This window comes from Eublepharis macularius, chromosome 9 (genome assembly GCF_028583425.1).
Source record: "Eublepharis macularius isolate TG4126 chromosome 9, MPM_Emac_v1.0, whole genome shotgun sequence".
Classification (NCBI taxonomy): domain Eukaryota; kingdom Metazoa; phylum Chordata; class Lepidosauria; order Squamata; family Eublepharidae; genus Eublepharis; species Eublepharis macularius.
In genome coordinates, this window is record NC_072798.1 from 32,878,631 (window position 1) to 32,897,517 (window position 18,887).

The following is an 18,887-nucleotide window of genomic DNA, read 5'->3' on the forward strand; positions in this document are numbered from 1 at the left end:
GTATTTACATGGTGCTAATATATGTTTTAAATGAATGATATGTATTATTTACATTTTTAATGGCTACTGCTGGTGAATTGTGTAGTGTGTTTTAAATTGTTGTGATCCGCCCTGAGCCCACTTGGTTGGGGAGGGTGGACTATAAATTTAAGTAAGTAAGTAAGTAAGTAAGTAAGTAAGTAAGTAAGTAAGTAAGTAAGTAAGTAAGTAAGTAAGTAAATAAATAAATGCCCAGCATGGCATTTGCTTTTTTGCCACTGCTACACACTGTGTGAATCCACAGATGAGGCAAGTACAAGTTTATCTCCCTGCATCTTTGGATAATACATGAGGAGTCAGGCTTGGGGTGGGAGGTGGGAGAATATTGTGCCTTCACAATGCAAAAGTACCTGGAATAACACTGACTTTCCTCAGAAGTTTACTGCAGTGATGAATGAAGACAAGCAATTCCATCTGCCATGTGCCTCAAGGGATGGGGAAGGCTCTAACTTAAAAAGTTACCATGTCCTGTCAGGGACTGGAAAATTAGAGGTAAAATAGTATGTTCATTTACTGTGTTTATTCTGATCTTTAGAGATCCCAGTCTAGTCATTAATTAACCAGCGCGGTAGCCACATTAGTCTACTGCAGCAACACAAAATGGATGTCCGGTGTCTGATTGTATCTGAAGAAGTGAGTTCGGCCTCACAAAAAGTCCTACTGGAATAAATGTTACTAGTCTTTAAGGACTTCTGTTAGTTAACCAACATATTATCCAGTAGCTGGGGATTTCTGGAATGGTCATGTTTTCCTTGAAACAGAGGCAGCATCCTGAATGCCAATAAAAGAAAATCCCTTTTGCAAAGCTCCCAAACCACTTGGATGCTTTCAAGAAGATCGTCAGAATCTCTATAACAGAGGTGTTTGTACTTGTCTTGGCATCATAATGTTTTGAAAGATGGAAAGCAAGCATGGATGGAAGTGAGAAGTGAGGAAATCTTATTTTGGCTACAATTTTGAACTACAATTTTGGTCTGCATGATAGTGATCACCTAAAGAAGCCGTGGACACTAAGAAACACAAGTTTATAATTATGTGACAATTGTGCCCTTGAAGCGATGCAGACTGAGTTCTGCATATAAATACCACTGGATGGGAGAGTACATACAGAAGTATACGCTATTTAGAAATGTTCCTCCAGCTACCTCCAGACAGCATAATGTTCTAAGTCTTTCAGCAGTATAAATAAATAATATAAGCTGTCTTTGGACCAGGGAGGAAGCAGCATTATAGTACCAATGATTATCCTGTTTGTTCATGCGCAAGCTGGTAGTGAGTGTGACTCGGTGGGTGAGAGTGCCAATACTAGCGAGTCTCAGAGTCAAGCTACAAGTGCCTTTTTTCACGCGTAGAACACTTGATCGTTTTTGCAAGTTTTCCTGGGAACTGAAGTCGCAGTGTCCTTCCCCTCTCTGTTAGAATTGCTGCCTGAAGATATAAAGAAAGCCGGCTGCAGCAGCAGCTTTTGCAAATTGTTCCTCCAGTCACAAGCCTGCTCTCAACGATCTTTGGGGGCGGACAGCTGCGTCTTGCTTTTGGGGAGCTGCTCTGGATTTGCAAAAGCTGCTGCTGCAGCCGGCTTTCTCTGGCTCTTCAGGCAGCGATTCTAACAGAGAGGGGAAGGACACTGGGACTTAGTTCCCAGGAAAACTTGCAAAAACGATCAAGTGTTCTACGCGTGAAAAAAGGCACTTGTAGCTTGGCTCTCATTGTGCTAACAAGAGCCCAAGCACCCAAAGGCCCCTTTAGCAAATCAAATATTGCTAACCTCGCATGATACCAAATCCACAATAAAGTCATACATTATTTTTTCTTTAGGAAAGATACACTCAGAATATCCAAGCAACATTTGCTAGGAGGGGGAAAAGGAGCGAATTCACAACTGACAACTACCTTGTATAGCCAAAGGCAGAAAAGGTCACAGTTTTGGGAAATAGGTGACAAAAGCAATTTCACCGAGGGAAAGATTGCAATCTAGTTCTGGTGAGAGGGCTGGGGATGCTGTGGGCCTGATCAGCAATCACTGTCACAGCAGCTCTCTCACCCATCAATCTGGCCTCTGTGGTTGCTAAAGACTTACTAAACCACCTTGAAGACAGAGGTGGAAATGGGCAGCAGCTGTGGGGTGCAGAGAGTGCTGGAGGGAATCACACAGGCCAAGGAAAGGGTGTGAAAACAAGCAGTGCTAAGATGAGAACCCCCTAGCAGCCCACCCCACTTCTGTACTCTGTTGTTAATCAGTAAAAGGCAAGTCTCTCATGGGAAATGAATGCTATGCAAGTAGAAAATTTGATTGATGATGGATCATAAAGGAGAGGCCAACACTTAGAAGTTTTATTTCCCAGAAGATTTACCTTTAACTATGAAAGAAGCAGTTATTTTCCTAATTAAAATCTTCTTAGTTTTTGCATTAAAAAACATCCTGCAACAGTGGAATGTTTTTGTGTCACATTTGTTCCTTTGGTAAAGACTCTTTCCTCCTCCCCTTTCTCCACTATTCTGTATGACCTCTTTATTTGTGTGCAAGAAAAGCTGCATAGAAGGGGAGCAAGCTTCCATATGCAGAGGCAAGAAGCGCTTGTCTGCATGTGTTATTGAAGAATGTGCAGCAGTGGTACTGGTGGACTCCATGGCCTGTTTTTATGGTCAGCCTTTATAAATTAAAGTGACAACGAGAGTGGTTTTCTTCAGATATCTTGCTATCTGAGAAACAATTTCCTCAGCGCTTCAGGGGCACTTTAAGAATGGTTCATTGCTTTTCATATTACTGGAAATATGAAAAGTGGCATCATTCCTTGGGTACCTTTCTCCCAGTGTGAGGTCTGAACAACTGCTCTGCAGACAGCTAGTTAATGCCTCTAAGACAGAAACGTCTGGAGCCTATGCAGGTGGCATATACATACAATACTTTGCATTGAAGATGGGGCAGGCTATAAATGTGAACCTGCAATGCACAGTGATTGAGGGAAATATTTAAATCCAACCAACAGGCTGTAGCTGGCAGGGGCCTCTTCTTCAGTGGAGCCCCAGCAGGTCTCAGTCCAGAGAGGGGAAGGGGTTAAGTTCACCCAGCTCCTCCTCTTCTCCTCCCAATACTCTCTCTTGGCTCTGACTGGCTAGAGGGAGCTGGAGCTAGTTCTCCTTGGCCTGAATCTCAGGGGCTTCATGCTAGCCCCATCTGCCTTTTGCAGGGGTTACAATCCCCACAGGATGCAAAAATAGTTGTGGTGGGTCTCTGGGCCCAGCTGCAGCCTTGGCCAGCAAAGAGTGACGGCATCTCTTGTCCTCTTCAGATTTATTTTTATATACCACTTTCCTGTCATTGCCCCCAAAGTAGTTTCTTATTCAAAACTTCTCAGTATAATACACATTAACACAACAGAAAAAGAGGAGAGAAATGCAAGAAGAAAACAAACTCAAGTAGAAACTGACAGCCTGTCCACACTAGAATCTTACACAAGGATGCTTAAATATAGAGAGATGCAATGTTCGCCGGGAAACATAGTTTAAAAAGACAGAGCCAACTTCACCTTTCTACACAGAGCCAGCAGAGATTTCTCCATAGAGGATGTGTTAATTTCATCTTAGCCTCTGGGAAGGGGAGGTGAAATTGACAAGAGCCTTCTGGGAGGTGAAGATGAAATTAACAAACCATCTGAGGAGTGATCTCTGCCAGCTCTCTGTAGAGAGGTGAAATTTTCCCAAAGTAGCAAACATCTTGGCATTAACACCTGAACATAAACAACTTGGGGGTGGGGGTGGGGGAGACACACCGTCATTTTGGCAAACAACACCAGAACACCCCCCCCCCCACACACACACTCAGCCTCAGCCTTTCGTATAAAGTCCACGGGGCACCTGAGTCTATTAGGGGGGCTGACTGCATCACAGTTCCATCCTACGGAGTATAATAAGAGAGTTTGTTTTGAGCACTCTCCCAGTCAGTGATGAATCACTCATTGCTGGAGAGTGGTTTCCAGTTACCTTACACAGGATGCTCTCCTTGTCCTGTTCATTCAAGAACTTCTGGGGACCTTCTGGGAGATGGAGTCTAAGCCCAGGCAATGACTCCCTTTAGCTCCCATTCCCGTTTGGCTGAGGAAGCACAAGAGCACAGGTACTCTAGTTGCCTGCTCAACACTGCTCTGAGCAGCCAACTGCTCCTTAGGAGGCTGGGGGGGGGGGGAGTCCTTATATCCCCACTGGTTTTGGCAGATTCATGTTAGTAGAGAGTCCATCTGATAACATCACATCCAGTTGCTGCCAATCTGCTTTTTGTTTGGATTTGCATACCGGGTGTGGTAAGAGTCTGAGTCCCCGACACCGGAATTCCATGGAGACACAGCTGGATAATAATGCTATAAAGATGGGGCTGTATCACATAAGCGTGGGTACTAGAGCCCCTTGGTGTGCCCAACATTAAGTTTCATATCTCATATTTTGCTGCCATGTCTGGTCACAAGTAAGCCACCACAAAATGGTGGCTATAGTTCACCAAAGCAGAGGATCAGGCTTCAATGTCCAATGGTGGAAACAGCTAGCAAGATACAATTATCTTAGTATACGGTGCTGATTCTGGTCTTGGCATTCTTGTTTGTGAAGGAGAAAAAAGCAGCTGTGGGCAGCTGCTTTCTTGGCATGTGATCTGCAGCTCTGCCCCCAAACCTCCATGAATTTCCCAACCTGGAATTGATAACCCTACTTCAAAGACTAAGAGAACATGTCCCAATCTGTATGAACCTTCTCTGTTGTCATTAGTCAGCCTGCCACACCTGCCTCACCACCTGGTGCCATGAGTCAGCCTGCTGCCCCTGTTTCACCACCAGCCGTTGTGTCCTCCTCAGAGGCCAAGGAACTAGAGGAGCCAGTCTTTTGACCAAAGGAGCCCTTGGTGGAGCGTCCATTGGAGCGGCAGGAACCAGAAACCAGACCCACTGGAGAGGGCCCCAGGCTCATTCTGGGCTGAGAGACAGCCATCACTGGAGGAGCCTGCGCAGCTGGCATCTCCTGAGCCAACTGAGCGATGGAGACACCAGGAGCCGGAGACAGCCCAGAAACAACACAGGAGTGCCTGGATACATGCACAGTGCTTGGTTGCGCTAGTTCCAAAGCCAAGGCACTGGAATCAGAAGCAGCAGCAACACCTCCACCATAGCCTGTTAACTAATCAAGGGGATAAAAGGAGCATGCTGAGCTCAGCATGGAAGCAACCTTGTGTGCTACTCCCTGCATCCAGCATCCCCACACTTGGATTCTCTTGCCCCCAACCATGGCCCTGTACTCCATGGACAGAACTCTTGGCTTTCAACCCCAGCCTTCCTCGTGGATTTGAACCTGCCTGGCCCTTTCCTTGGACCGCCTTGCTTGTGGATTGACTTGGACTGCCTGACTTACTTTTGGACTGCCTTCTGTGAGTACCAACCCAGACTGTTCTATGGACTTGCTCCTTGCATTGCCCACTGGTCATCTCTCATCTCGCCAGCTGGGAGCCCTGACGTGGGCTGGTTCAGCCCCTCGTTGGCATGACAGCCTCTGAGGACATCTGTCCTCTCTTAGCTGCAAGTCTGATGTTAGATCTTGAGAGAAACAACAGCCCATAACTTTCCATGTAGGCAGAAGATGCCAGGGAGCTTAAAGAAAGGGCTATAATGTACTTAGAAGCAGTCTCCAATCCCTTTTTGTTAAACAATCTCCTACTGGCTCAAAATGAATAAAACTCATCTTGCAGAGTGACATTTGAGAGAGTCAGGAGGAAGAAATACTTGCCCACAGCTGCTGTAATTTTAAATGGTCCTCTGGGCTGTCCCACATAGGAAAGGATAATGCACTAACTACACTGCTGAAAAAGCAATTAACTTGAATTTTAAAAGTAGTACAGTTTAAATAGGATTTACTCAGTTTGAGCCTGAGCGTAGCTGTTTTCCTGCTGCATTCTCTGGCGACAAGAAGGAAACTCAGTAGGATGGTGCAGAGCAGACCACAAGAAACTCTTTATCTAAGGAGTACTAAATTTCATATTGGAGCTTGAGTATGTTCTATATCGTAGCACAGAAAAATACAAGTACCTTGAGGAAAAACTCAATAAAGGTCTTCTTTCAAGAGGAAGGAGTCATATTAAACATAAATTGACTCAGTTGCTGACTGCCTATATATTTAGAGTAGTGCTAGATTGTAAATCAGGTATGTAAAAAGATGAGAGGAGCCCTGTGGGATCAGACCAGTGGTCCATCTAGTCCAGCATTCACTTTTATACAGTGGCTAATCAGTTGCCATGGAGGGCATAGAGGCTGAAGTCTCCCTCTGATGTGGCTTCCTAGCAATGCTATTCAAGTTTCTGAATGGAGGGTACTTTGGTGAGAGGTGGCATACAAATATTTAAAGTAAATAAAAAGGGGGATATTTTTCAGGGAAAAAGCCTTTTACCAGCAGCAGAAAAGACCCCCTCCAGAAACAACCATTTCTTTACTTGGCAAGAGTGAGGGCAATGCAGATCCATGAAGGAATATACTAATTTTCAATGGACTATGTGATGTTGCCATGCAGCCAATTCTGACGACATAATATCATGACAATATCGTGTTCGCTAGGTGATCTTAACTGGTTTTAAATCTCTGCTCCCAAGAAGAAGACTTAGTCTTTTAAAAGCAACAGAGGACCAGGAGAAGTATAGAAAGTACAGTTAGTCAGGAAGGTTTCCAAAGTATTTTGTATGAATGTGAGGAAGTAACTCAGCCCCCTAATAGCACACTTCTTACCTCTGTTCCAGTGAAATGGAACAGCATTAAAGATCACTAATGAGAAATGTTTCAGGCGGGTAGCCATGTTGGTCTGTATTAGAAGAGCAAGATTTGGGTTCAGTAGCACCCTTGAAGACCAACTAGGTTTCCAGGGCACGAGCTTTTGGTAGTCAAAGCTCCCTGACAAAGGGAACTCTGACTTTTGGAAGCTCCTATCTTGGAAATCTAGTTGGTCTTTAAGGCACTACCGGATCCAAATCTTGATGATGAACATGTAAGGCTCCATATTCGATACAATATGCAAAGCTTCTTCCTTATATTTCATTGCGACCTCTGAAATACAGCACCATTGTCACAGTATCATTAATGTAACAAGTCAATGAGAAGAACACTTAAGTATTTCCAGGGACCATTCTTTCCACATCCCTTCCCCTGGAGATTTGCCACAGCAGCCAAACCTGAAGGAAGCTGAAGTTATACAATAAATCGTGTGTGAGAAAAAGGAGTCTATGTGAACCTTTAATGTAAGGTGAATATGTGTTAAACTAATGACTGTGGGAGCAATCCTAAGCAGATCTACTCAGAGGAAGTCCCATGTTATTCAGTCCTTAGGACGCCATCTGTGTATGTTTTCTGTAAACCTTCTCCCTGTCTCCCACCCTTGAAACATAATGAGATAAAAATCTTTAAAAAACAAAACAGAAACTGAAAAATGGTACCTGAATGTGAAGAGGGTTCCCATGTCCAACATAGACAACAGCTCTGCTTTTGACTTCGGAAAAGAGAGGCGATAGCGGAGGGTCTCAAAGGCAGGGACAATGAGAGCCTTTTTTGTATTGGCCAAGTCCAACTGGACAACAGATTTCCTGGCAGGGAAAAAAAGAAAAAAACAGAAAACAGTATCAGCATGGTATTAAATTTCTTAGAGTAACTAACAAATACAGACAAAAAGTATAAATTCCCAGTGAGAATATTGTATTTAAATCCCTAAGCCTCATTTTTGCTTAGTGCCGACTTTGGATGTGAGGACAAGTGACTGGAACAGGAAGAAAGATGGATGAGTGTTTCAAGTTCATTGTATTTCTTTATTATGCCTGAAAGAAGAATCACATCTCTCCTTGTGGAAGGATGCACAGTACCTTCTCCATATATAGTTCTGCTCCGCAAGGAAAGACTAGAAAGTCCAGGCTATTCATTTTGGCATTTCGATTTTTGTTATATACATTGGTATTTTATTATTGTCAACTATTGAGGTGCAAAGAAGGTGCAGGAGTATTTTTTTAAAAGCATCTTTCTTCAAATTCACCATTGGTTTTGAATCCTTGTTATTTTTTAAAATTATTTTGTATAGTTTCCTCTCCAGTGATCAAACTTTTACACCAGTCAGAGAGAGCAAGGGGAATGAGAATGAATTACTGATCAAACTTTATTTCGTACACTTCTAACATGTTCCCATTTTTGCTCACTGAGCTCCACACTTGAGCTCACACAGCATACAGGCTGTGAGATGGAAGCTGGATGATCTCCGTCTACCGACACCATCTGACTCAGGTTTCCCACTGCTGATCTTGTTACCTGGCTCTGGACCTGTGCTGTATCCCATAATACAAATCCCACCATAAGCCTTTGATCTTGGCTACAAAGACTCTTCTCCTCTGATCTCACGACCAAGCACATAATTGGGGACTTTAGTGATGGGAACCTGACGGCCGTGGCTGGGCTATACAGCAAAGATTCCATAGGGGAATAAGGTGCCATAGCTGAGTGTGTGCAGTTTAACAATATTTTGATTAATGTAGAAGGCTCTGTTCAGCCTCCATTCCAATAGGTCCAGCCAGGAGGTTCTTTGTCCCACCACCATCTTACATCCCCTTAGGTAGTTTCTTCATTTCCATCTGCTGCCTCCTTGTCTTCAGCTGCTGGTTGTAGCCTTTTCTTTGGGCTTTCCAGCTACATTTGCCTGCTCCTGTTATTTCCCCCCTCCTCTCCTGCCCCCACTGCTGTGCTCGTTCTCTGTCCTCATCCTTCCTATACTCTACCCACAATGCCCAGTCCTGTACTCCCTTCTTCTCGTCTGTCTCCTTATGTGTTCTTTAAAGACCCTGCCCTGCTCTCACCAGCCTATATGCTAGACACCAGGTCTCCTCATTCATGGGGCATATGCCTGCCAGATCCTTCTCCCAAGTGCCTCCTTCTTAGACATTCCTCCCTGGCTCTACCTGGGCAGCTCTTTGCCATGCTATTCTCTTTTCAGTAAGGTGAAGAAAAGCACAATCTCCTTGCCAGTGGCTCAGACAAGGTGTTTTACCCACATCTCTGCACCTGTAGGCCAGTAGTGTGGGGGTGGCTCAAGGCTGAGCATTACATAACCCTCTTTCAGCTTATACAAAGCCAGCATCCCTGGGAGAGGAATCCAGCATTGCCTTCTCCCTGACATGCTAGCGTGGAACTTTCAAAGGGTTTTTTACGCGAGAAAAACTCAAGTCAGCCTACATGCTAGTCTGCAGAATCCTTATATAGTGCAGCTGCTCAACTGCTTTGGAAAACAAGAGTCCTATGGCTGACAGAGATTTCCTCTAAGCCAGTTGAGTCTCACAAATAGCTGCTCATGCAAGTTGTCTACTCATGTGAGCAGTGTAAAGGGCTATTTATAGGAGCTGGAGCTCACATTCATGGAAACCTCTGCACCAACATATGGTGCTCATGGAAGCACTTGTACCAACATCTGTGAACTTTTGGGGTTTTTTTGTTATGCAACTTATACTGCTTTACTGGACATCTGCATAGCCCTCAATGCTGTTGTCAAAAGAAATATGTTTGTACTTTAAAAGGAAAAAAAATGCATTTTAAGGAAAGTTTCTCCTCATGTCAGACTGAGCTCTCCTTAATAGGATTAACTGTAATGACACACACGACGCAGCAGTGGGCATCTTAGCTAGCTGTGAACTGTCTCCACATTTTACGGGATCATTGCCATCGCAAGGATTTGCTTCCTTATCAGCTCAGGGGTGAGGGGAGGAGAGAATAGTCTGAACAAACTTTAAGATTTCACACTAGTTTTCAATCAAAGATTTCCCCTCGGGCTTCTGTGTGGCTGTTCCATAAAATGAGAACTCCTAGGAAACTTTTCTGTGGTTTGAAGAGCCTGCATCACATTTTCCTGTGAGTGCACAAAGGTTACTGAATTTTATCAGCCTCCCATTATAAGTTTCAGGTACTTCTTTTCTACTCCCCCTTTCCATCAGTTCTAATTGACCCAGGCACTTGCTTCTAAATAGAAAGTTCCTTTACATCCGGCCTCTTGCAGATGCCAGAATTATTCAGTGTTCATGACACTCTTAATGATCCACCCACTGCTTTAAGTTACACCTTCCTCTGTGTGTTTGGCACAGGGTTTGGCATGACCCACAAAGTACTGAAGCAGGAAGAAAAGTGCACTGAAGGCATTTATGTCTCATTAAAAGCAGTGGGGCCAAGCCTTTCAATTGCCTTAATCTGTAGATCATTTTCTCAAGTTTCTCTGCTGTGACAGCAGCCTTCCTGGGCTCTAATTCCTCTCGCTGCAGTTGGAATAGTATCCCAGGCAGGGCTTTTTTTCTGGGAAAAGAGGTGGTGGAACTCAGTGGGTTGCCCTTGGAGAAAATGATCCCATGGCTGGTGGCCCCGCCCCCTGATCTCCAGACAGAGGGGAGTTTAGATTGCCCTCCGCGCCACTTCAGGGGCAATCTAAACTCCCCTCTGTCTGGAGATCAGGGGGTGGGGCCACCAGCCATGTGACCATTTTCAAGAGGTTCCAGAACTCCGTTTCACCGCGTTCCAGCTGAAAAAAAGCCCCAATCCCAGGTATCAGGAGAATTATCCTGGGAGCATTGGTATGGATCCGTAAGTCACTCTGAACAAGAAAAAAAATCGGTAGGTCACTTAGTGTACCTGAAATACACCTGTCTCACAAAGGCAGTGTGCTAATTACGGTGTTGTAGCCACTGCTGCTCTAAATCAGCACACAGCCCGTGTGACTTGTGTGTTTCAGCTATGCTGGACCACCTGCAATGCTGTCTGCCTAAAGTAATATCAGTAACAGCACTCATGGGATAATTCTCCTGACCAAGGGGTAGTAGGATAGGAAGGAGCAGAGCCATCAGAACAGCAACTATAACTTGTCACTAAATGGAGCCTTTCCCTTCATGTCCTTGTACTTTAGCTGAACTGCACTAAATCAGCCATGGACGAAATGGCCGTTAGAATGTTTGGAAAGCAAAAAAGCAGCTTGTGTTTGGTAAAGTGGTAGTCCCTTGAAAGGATAAAGACATTTCTAGTCTTTTCTGTACAAATACCAGAAACAGAACCTCCTTGGCCTGTTCCTATAAGTCTTCCTGTTTGGGGAGGGGCTGTGGCTCAGTGGAAGAGCCTCTGCTTTGCATGCAGAGGTCCCAGGTTCAATATCCAGCAGCTCCAGTTAAAAGTACCAGGCAGTAGGTGATGTGAAAGACCTCTGCCTGAGACTCTGGAGGGCTGCTGCCAGTCTGAGCAGACAATTCTGATCTTGATAGAGCAACACCCTGATTCAGTATAAGGCAGCTTCATGTGTAATCTCTTGAGCTATTCCATTAAGAACTTCATTTAACAATGTAAGAAAGGCGGAAGAGGTAAGAAAGAGTGGGAGAGAAATAACTAATGTGGCACTTAAATTGCTACACAAAGCATGTGCACAACTGGTATTATCTTAAGATGAGATTATTAGTATAACAAACACTTGGATATAAATTACTGCTGTTGCATACACGGCAATAAAATTTTCATCTAGAAAATACTGCTGCAGGAATACTGAATCCTGAGATTTATTTTAAAAATGGTCCCTTGCCTGTAGACCATGCAATTGCAGCAAAAAAAGCTTTAATAAATGTAAAGAAGGACATGCAGATGTTCAGTTCAGACACAGTGGCTTATTGTAAGAAGGGCAAAGCAAGGCTTGGGCTCGCAGAGATCGCTCGAAATCCTGGTTTGCCTTGACAAATGCTGGATTCATCAACCCCAATGCTGGCCAGTACTTGGGCCCATACTATGGCCAAGGCAGTGCTAGGGAACAAGCAAGGAGAAAGCCAGAGCTGGTTAAATTAAACGATGGCCCCGTATAATATCTGGACAGAGCCTCCAACTCTGGAGTTCTTAATGAAGTTTCCAGTGAACACAAAAAAGCCGCCTTATGCTGAACGAGACCATTGGTCCATCAAGGTCACTTTGTCTGCTCAGACTGGCAGCAGTTCTCCAGGGTCTTAGTTCAGAGGCCTTTCACATCACCTGCTCATTGGTCCTTTCAACTACAAAAGCTGCAGACTGAACCTGGGATCTTCTGTGTGACAAGCAGATGCTCTGCTAAAAAGCCACAGCCCCTCCCAGTGGTCACTGGTGTGCTTGCCCCTCCCCATGATGTCTGCTTCACCTACTTTCGGGCAGCTGTTCCTTCCTAATTCCTGATAAGCCAATCACAGGACATACCAGGAAATTCAAAAATTCTACCAATTGCTCTCATCATGATGAATTGTAGAAATGTGCATCCTGATTGCATAATTCAAGTTTTTATTGTATAATCATGCTTTTAAAATGATACATCTCCACCATATTAGTATAACTGATATCCCTTCTACAAAGGGAATTTTGGGAATTATAGTTCTTTGAGCAGCAGGGTAGGAATTTCTAGCAGAATTCTCAGCAGCTTGGGAATCCTCGGGATTCTTTATGACTCTTTATGACTCTATGACTCAGTTGAAGCAGCATTTATTTATTTAGGTGTGTCATTTATAGTCTTTCTTTCTCACAGAGGCTCAAGGTGGCTTACATATTGTGTGATTAGTAATAATAATAATAACAACAACATTCGATTTATATACCACCCTTCAGGACAACTTAATGGCCACTCAGAGTGGTTTACAAAGTATGTTGTTATTACCCCACAATCAATATCAAGGGCATTTCCATACAGCATCAAGGACACCTTTGTAAAGTGAAACTGACCAAAATGTCACCTGAAGTGGTGAGAGGTGAAGAAGTCAGCTGTCATTTCAGAAATGGTATGGAAGATCCCCCTCAGGTATGAGGATTCCCAAGAGCCTTTTGGCTCCTCTGCAAGATAGAACCGGATCACTGTTTTGCAATTAAAAAGATCTACCTTCGGGTTCACATGGGGATATTATATCCAAATCTGATTATGTTGATGGGCCTTATGAACTCTTTTAGCTGATTTTCCTTTTCACTTTGTATAGCATTTTCATTTGATACATTTTGCTAGGGTTGATGCCACCATATACACTGCATATTTAGCCTTTTCCTAATCTGATGCAGCTTTACTTCTAAGGGTATTTTTAATTTATGTTATGTGCTGCGGTGTCTGAAGCAGAAATATTTGTGCAGCTGCTGCCAGAAAGAATGTTTAATATGGAGCAAGTGATAAATCAGGATATATTCCAGAATGTTGCTTATTTCTATACAATGCCCCAGAAAATTAGTTCATGATCTGCACATAAATACCCACTTTCTAGTGGCCTGTGCCCTCCTAAAATTCTGAAGGAAACTATTCGCAGAAACAGCTTATGGTCCCTTAAAAATGCTTTAAATAATGTTTTCATACATGGGATAAAAGAACAAAGCTCGACATGATGGAAGTATAATAGCAGAAAGAGACCAAGGCTTAGAGCCAAACCAGATTATACTTGTTTCACAAGTTTGCCATGGAGCTAGTTTGTGTTCCCTGCTGTGAGAGATGGCTTCTTAAAATAAAAAAGGAGATCTCAGTTGGGTTCAGAGTGCTGGGAGGGGGTCTGTTCCTGCTTTCCCCCAAGCCATTTTCCTGCACGAAAACAGCATGTATGGGGGAGTTGTTTTCACTTGGGAGTATGCGCGTGAAGCAATGAAAACGGAAATAACTCCCCTCTCTGAGCTGTTTTCACATGGGGGAAAACAGCTTGGGGGAAAGCAGGATCAGCGTCCTCCCCATGACGGCATTCCAAGCCTGTTTGGGCTCTCCTTTTATATATATATATATATATATATTAAGCTACACACAAGGGCCGATTCCAGCCGACTAACCTGAAGGCGCTGCATGCCGCCATGTTCCGGATCGCGACGGGGAAAACACGAAATATCGCGTTTTCCCCGTCGCGATCCGGAACATGGCGGCATGCAGCGCCTTCAGGTTAGTCGGCTGGAATCGGCCCAGCTTTCAGGAATACAAGTGGTGCTTAGTATATAGGGGTGCTTAGTATATAGCTTTGCATTCACAAGGTCTCAGGCACAACCCACAGATAAGGGTCTCAGGAAGTTGGCCTCTTCTTCCCAAGTGCTTAGAGAGTCACTGCCAGACAGAGAAGAAAAAGCAGCGCCAATAAACCTAGTCTAAGGCAGCTTTTCAAATACTTCTGTTCATTTTTAATTTTACAAATATTTAAAAAATATATTTAAAATATTTGCAAGCCCACCTGTCTCCTGAACCTGTCAGGGCAGTCACCAACTGATGTTGCAGTAACCAAATGGTAAGAAATAAATGTGTGAAATCACTCTGAACACAACCCAAAACATGGCCACTATTCCCAGTTCACCAACTGGCAATTCCAGCATATTTCTTTTTGCTTTAATCACTTCCTTCTAACCTTAAAGTATTTCCTTATACTCCACAATGTGGAAATGTTCTTTTTACTCTCTTGTTCACAAATCCACTAAAGAAAGGTGCCAGAAGGTAGGGTGGAAGAAGATGGAAGTTTAACAGAAATAATGCAGTATATTATGACCATAATTGAAGGATTTGGAGTGTGGGGTCATGCCACTGTAAAGCAGTCAATTGCTTTAGCACTGGGGCTGTTTGCAAAATAATCTTCAGTCATGCTAACTGCTCTTCAAGAGATTCTGAGAGCTGGAGGCTGACCCTTGCCAGTTCCCCATCCCACCAAACAACTGAAGAATTTCATTTGGATTGGGGACAGTTTCCAGACTAATGCTATACAAGCAAACAACATCCCCAAATTTCAGATTTTGGAAATTTTATAATGATACTTTCAATATGTTGCACTAGCTCATCCCCATGCTAACATGGTGTCTTCAAGATATCATATGGAAGAAATATGGAAGCAAAAATCATACCAAGACAATTAAGTCAGCAGTCTTGGACCAATATGAAGGACCACTGAATTAGAACATTGGATTGGGACTAAAAAGGCCTCCGTTCAAATTCCCACTTGCCATGAAACTCACTGTGGGCCAGTCACTCACTCTCTGCCTAACCTGCCTCACAGAGTTGTTGAGCTCCTTGGAGAAAGGGTGGGATAAAAATGTACGAACTGCAAGGATGCTCCATGTGTCTTCTGGGTGGCATACTTCATCATCTAATTACACAATCCCTGTTATTCCCTTAAATCTCTTTCTGAACTTATCCTTCTGAGCTCTCCATTTTTGGACAATACCTCACCACTGTTTTGAGGGACGGGAGGTGTGTTTATATTAAGCTGTATATCAACTATAGGGCAAAACGGGGGGCCAATATAGTAAGATCTCAAACTCAGTGAAAATACAGAGCACGTAATCACTGTATTCCATTGTTTTCCAAAGCAGAGGAGTGGAGCACTGCCCCCCCCCCAAAAAAACCAATGGAAGGTTCGGGGATTCTCAATGGCACAAAATATGCTTGTATCCCACCCATCATACTTCAAACAGATCTCTCTACCAGGGAAAAGATACATTTTCCATGTATTATGTGAAGCAAAGCCTGCCTTGAGGCAATGTCAATTCTGCTAAGGTGAATTAGAATACTGCACACACCGGCCTTAGCTATGGCAGGGTGGGATGCGGAAGTAAAAATTTGGGACAGCAGTGGACCCAAGCTGCTCATTGCTTTGTTACAGGGATACAAATCCTGTGACATGCTATGCGGGAGTAGAAATACAGAGGAAAAAACAAGAAAAAGCTCAAGGTGGTAGGAATGAAAACAGGTCTGGATAGGCAATATGAGAAAAAGCATCCCTTGGATGCAGGGGGTTTTTTCTGGGAAAAAAGGTGGCGGAACTCTGAAGAGGGAAATGAGGAAAAAATACACAGGATTCTTTGAAATATTACTTTCAAGCACTATTGCCAAGTATTTTCAAGAGGTTCCGGAACTCTGTTCCACCGTGTTCCCCCTGAAAAAAAGCCCTGCTTGGATGGGCCAGGTTATCCTGATCTTGTCAGCTCTCGAAAGCTAAACAGGATCGGCCCTGTTTAGTACGTGGATGGGAGACCATCAAGAATTCCAGGGGCTCTGGAAAAGGCAAACCACCTTTATTCATCTCTTGCCTCGAAAACCCTATTGGGGGTGGGTGGGTCAGCATAAGTCATCTGTGACCTGATGGCGCTTTACACACACACACAAAACCAGCCATGAAAAATCAAGAAAGCGAGATCCTTTGGATGGCCACATGGTGTCCTCCTTGCTCCATGCACTCAGGGTGGGTAAAGGGAAAAATATCCATTAACGGAAGCCATGTATTCAGAGCAGAGGTCTGACGATCATGAAGCCCAACTTGTTCATATTCCTTGTTATACAATACAAACTGATGCCATCCCTCACCCAAGCCCAATGCAGTAATTATTCTGCCTTGACAAGATCTTATCTTTCTATCTCTTACTAACTTGCTTGGAATTCACCTCCAGCATTGGGCTAACAGTGTGTGAGATAGGTAACAACTTCACTAACGTTTTTATCTTTTTCCTCTGTTAAAAGCATCCTGAGATGGGAAGAGATGGGAGAGACCTTTAGGGCATCCAGTCCACTTCCATGCCAATACAGGAATATTCTAGTGATTAATTCTCTTCTAAAACAGTAACTAGGAATGCAGTGTGGTATGTTGGTACTACTGCTTTAAATATAACTCCCAGAGACCCTCCAGAAGGAGAGGCCCAAGTTTTGTGACCATAGCTGGAGGAGGGGTTAGAGTTGTAGAGCCCTAGTTCTGGCCTGTTCAGTTGCCTCTGTGTGTGTTTCAGTAAGTGCAGGTCTTGCAATCACTGCTGCCTCTACTACTGATCCTTTCTCTCCCCACAGACACGACATGCAGGGCATTGTCTTCTTATCAAATTAAGAGGATGTGCGCCACACTCACAAGGACTCTCTAACAGTCCACTTAACAGGGTCTGCATTGGTTGGGGGTAGTTGTCTAGAAAATCCTTAAGGAACACTAATAGACTAGGTCAGCTTTGTGCCTCTGAGATTCTAGGTACCACCTTTGGTATAGATCTAGCTGCCTGATACGCACAGCTAACTATCTTCTGCTCCCCTATACTCCTCTGGAGCCAGACGTACTTGTCTGCATTTTCTAGTTAGCTCCTCCTCCACAATCCTAGACTTCTAACTCCAGAGGAATGCTCCACCATCAGGTGTAAACAGCTTCCTTGTCATGCTGATGCTTACACATACTGTGCTTATACTCTGGATCTGTTTATGCGGACCATTTCCATGTTACCTGAGGTACTCGTAGAGTCCATACATAGGCAAGAAGTCAATGTCCGATAGGAACATGTAGGGCGTGCTGATATGTTTCATTGCCACATTTCGCAGGAGGTTCACTGGGTAGAACTGGCCCTCTTTGTATACTATGTGGTACCCAACATTGTGGCGACTCATGAGGACTTCAGAGCCTTGGGCATAGCGCAGAAACTGCTGGGCTTCCGCATCAGAAAGATAAAGTGCCAAGCTGATTGGTCCTTCCCAATGTTTGCAGATTGCTTCAAGCATCTGGAGTCTAAAAGAAGAAACAAGGGTCAGAAAGGGAATCTTCTAATTCAAGGCACTCCTTTCTCTGCCTCCTACATGAAGATATTTGCAGAAGGCTTAGAAATACAGCACTCTCTTTCAGTGGCCTTCATTACAAGACAAGAGAGCTCCAGAGGCCAAACAAAGAAAGATAACAAGGCATTCTACATTTTCTGTAGTAAGAGACGTAACGACTTCAACATTTTGTATCTTGACCAACAGAACGAGGAAAGAAGCAGAAGGAGTGGACGAGTACTATGGAATGCTAGGAGAGGCAACATTCCCCTTCAATATTTCAGGACAATGAAAACATTTAAGCCATAAAATGGGATGGGATGATTATTACTTCACTCTGCTATGCTCACAAGCCAACCCGATACAGTTTTTGCCAGTGTTGTGAAAACACCAGAGCAGATCATATTGGAAGGAGAAATAAGTCAGTGTCTCCTAGATACAAAAGTTCTTCTAACAGTCAGTGTGAGCTTGTAAAACAAAAGATTTACAACCCAGGACTGTGAATTACAAATATCTCAAGCAGAAAAACATCCACATTCAAAATGTGTCCTTTTAACAATTTGTCTCCAAGAGGGGTCATGGATTTTGTTGTTGTTGTTTCAAATGCCTTGCAGTTAATTAATACCTCCAACTACTTAATCTGAGCACCTGCTTAGTTCCCCCAGAAACCATTTCCACTCTTTTCAGACTCATTTAGAAGGGCTGATTATGAAGATATAATGCCTCTGAGTATTCAGATTATTTTCTGTGCACTTACGTTCTTCAGCTAAGCAATCAACCCTCTCATTCTCTTTTGTTTCGATTTGCTGACATCAGGTTGGCAACCAAGTCTGCACGTGCAGAGTGGCTCAGACTTTGCTCGCTACACTGTTATTTCAGAGTAACCGATAGGCACTCCCACAGCTTTCATGTTCACACTCACAATTCACACTGCAATTCACTTTTGTAGAGAAATGTGGTCCTTCTGTACTCCAGTGGAATCACACCATTTGCAGTAGCTTTCCACTTGTCATAAAACCCACCTACTATGATTCCTGTACAAATATTTACCACTCTACTTGGTGTCCTTAGGTGTGACTGATTTTTTTTAAAAAAATATGTTGTTACTCCACCGTCTCCTGAGCAGTTTTTAGTGTTGTTGATGATGAAAGTAGTCTTTCATTATGTGTTAAAAGTCTTATTTAGTTATCCTCAGCTGCGAGGAGCTGCAGTACTTCAGGGAGCACTAGTTAGGTGGTTAATATTTACTTAGGACATTTATTGGTTGTTATTAACGGGGAAATTCACAAGGAGACAAATTTATATTGAATTTCTGTTTCAACATT

General features: G+C 43.6%; 1 protein-coding gene across 1 annotated transcript in view; it reads right to left on the reverse strand.

Annotated features, from left to right (window-relative positions):
• Nucleotides 1-18,887, reverse strand: part of LARGE1 (LARGE xylosyl- and glucuronyltransferase 1) — a 395,274-nt gene that overhangs the window by 9,032 nt on the left and 367,355 nt on the right. The window contains exons 12-13 of the mRNA XM_054989142.1: nt 17,258-17,536; nt 7,496-7,642 (exon numbers count right to left, since the gene is read on the reverse strand). Of these exons, the coding sequence (XP_054845117.1) occupies nt 7,496-7,642; nt 17,258-17,536 (426 nt within the window). The remainder of the gene's footprint in view (nt 1-7,495; nt 7,643-17,257; nt 17,537-18,887) is intronic.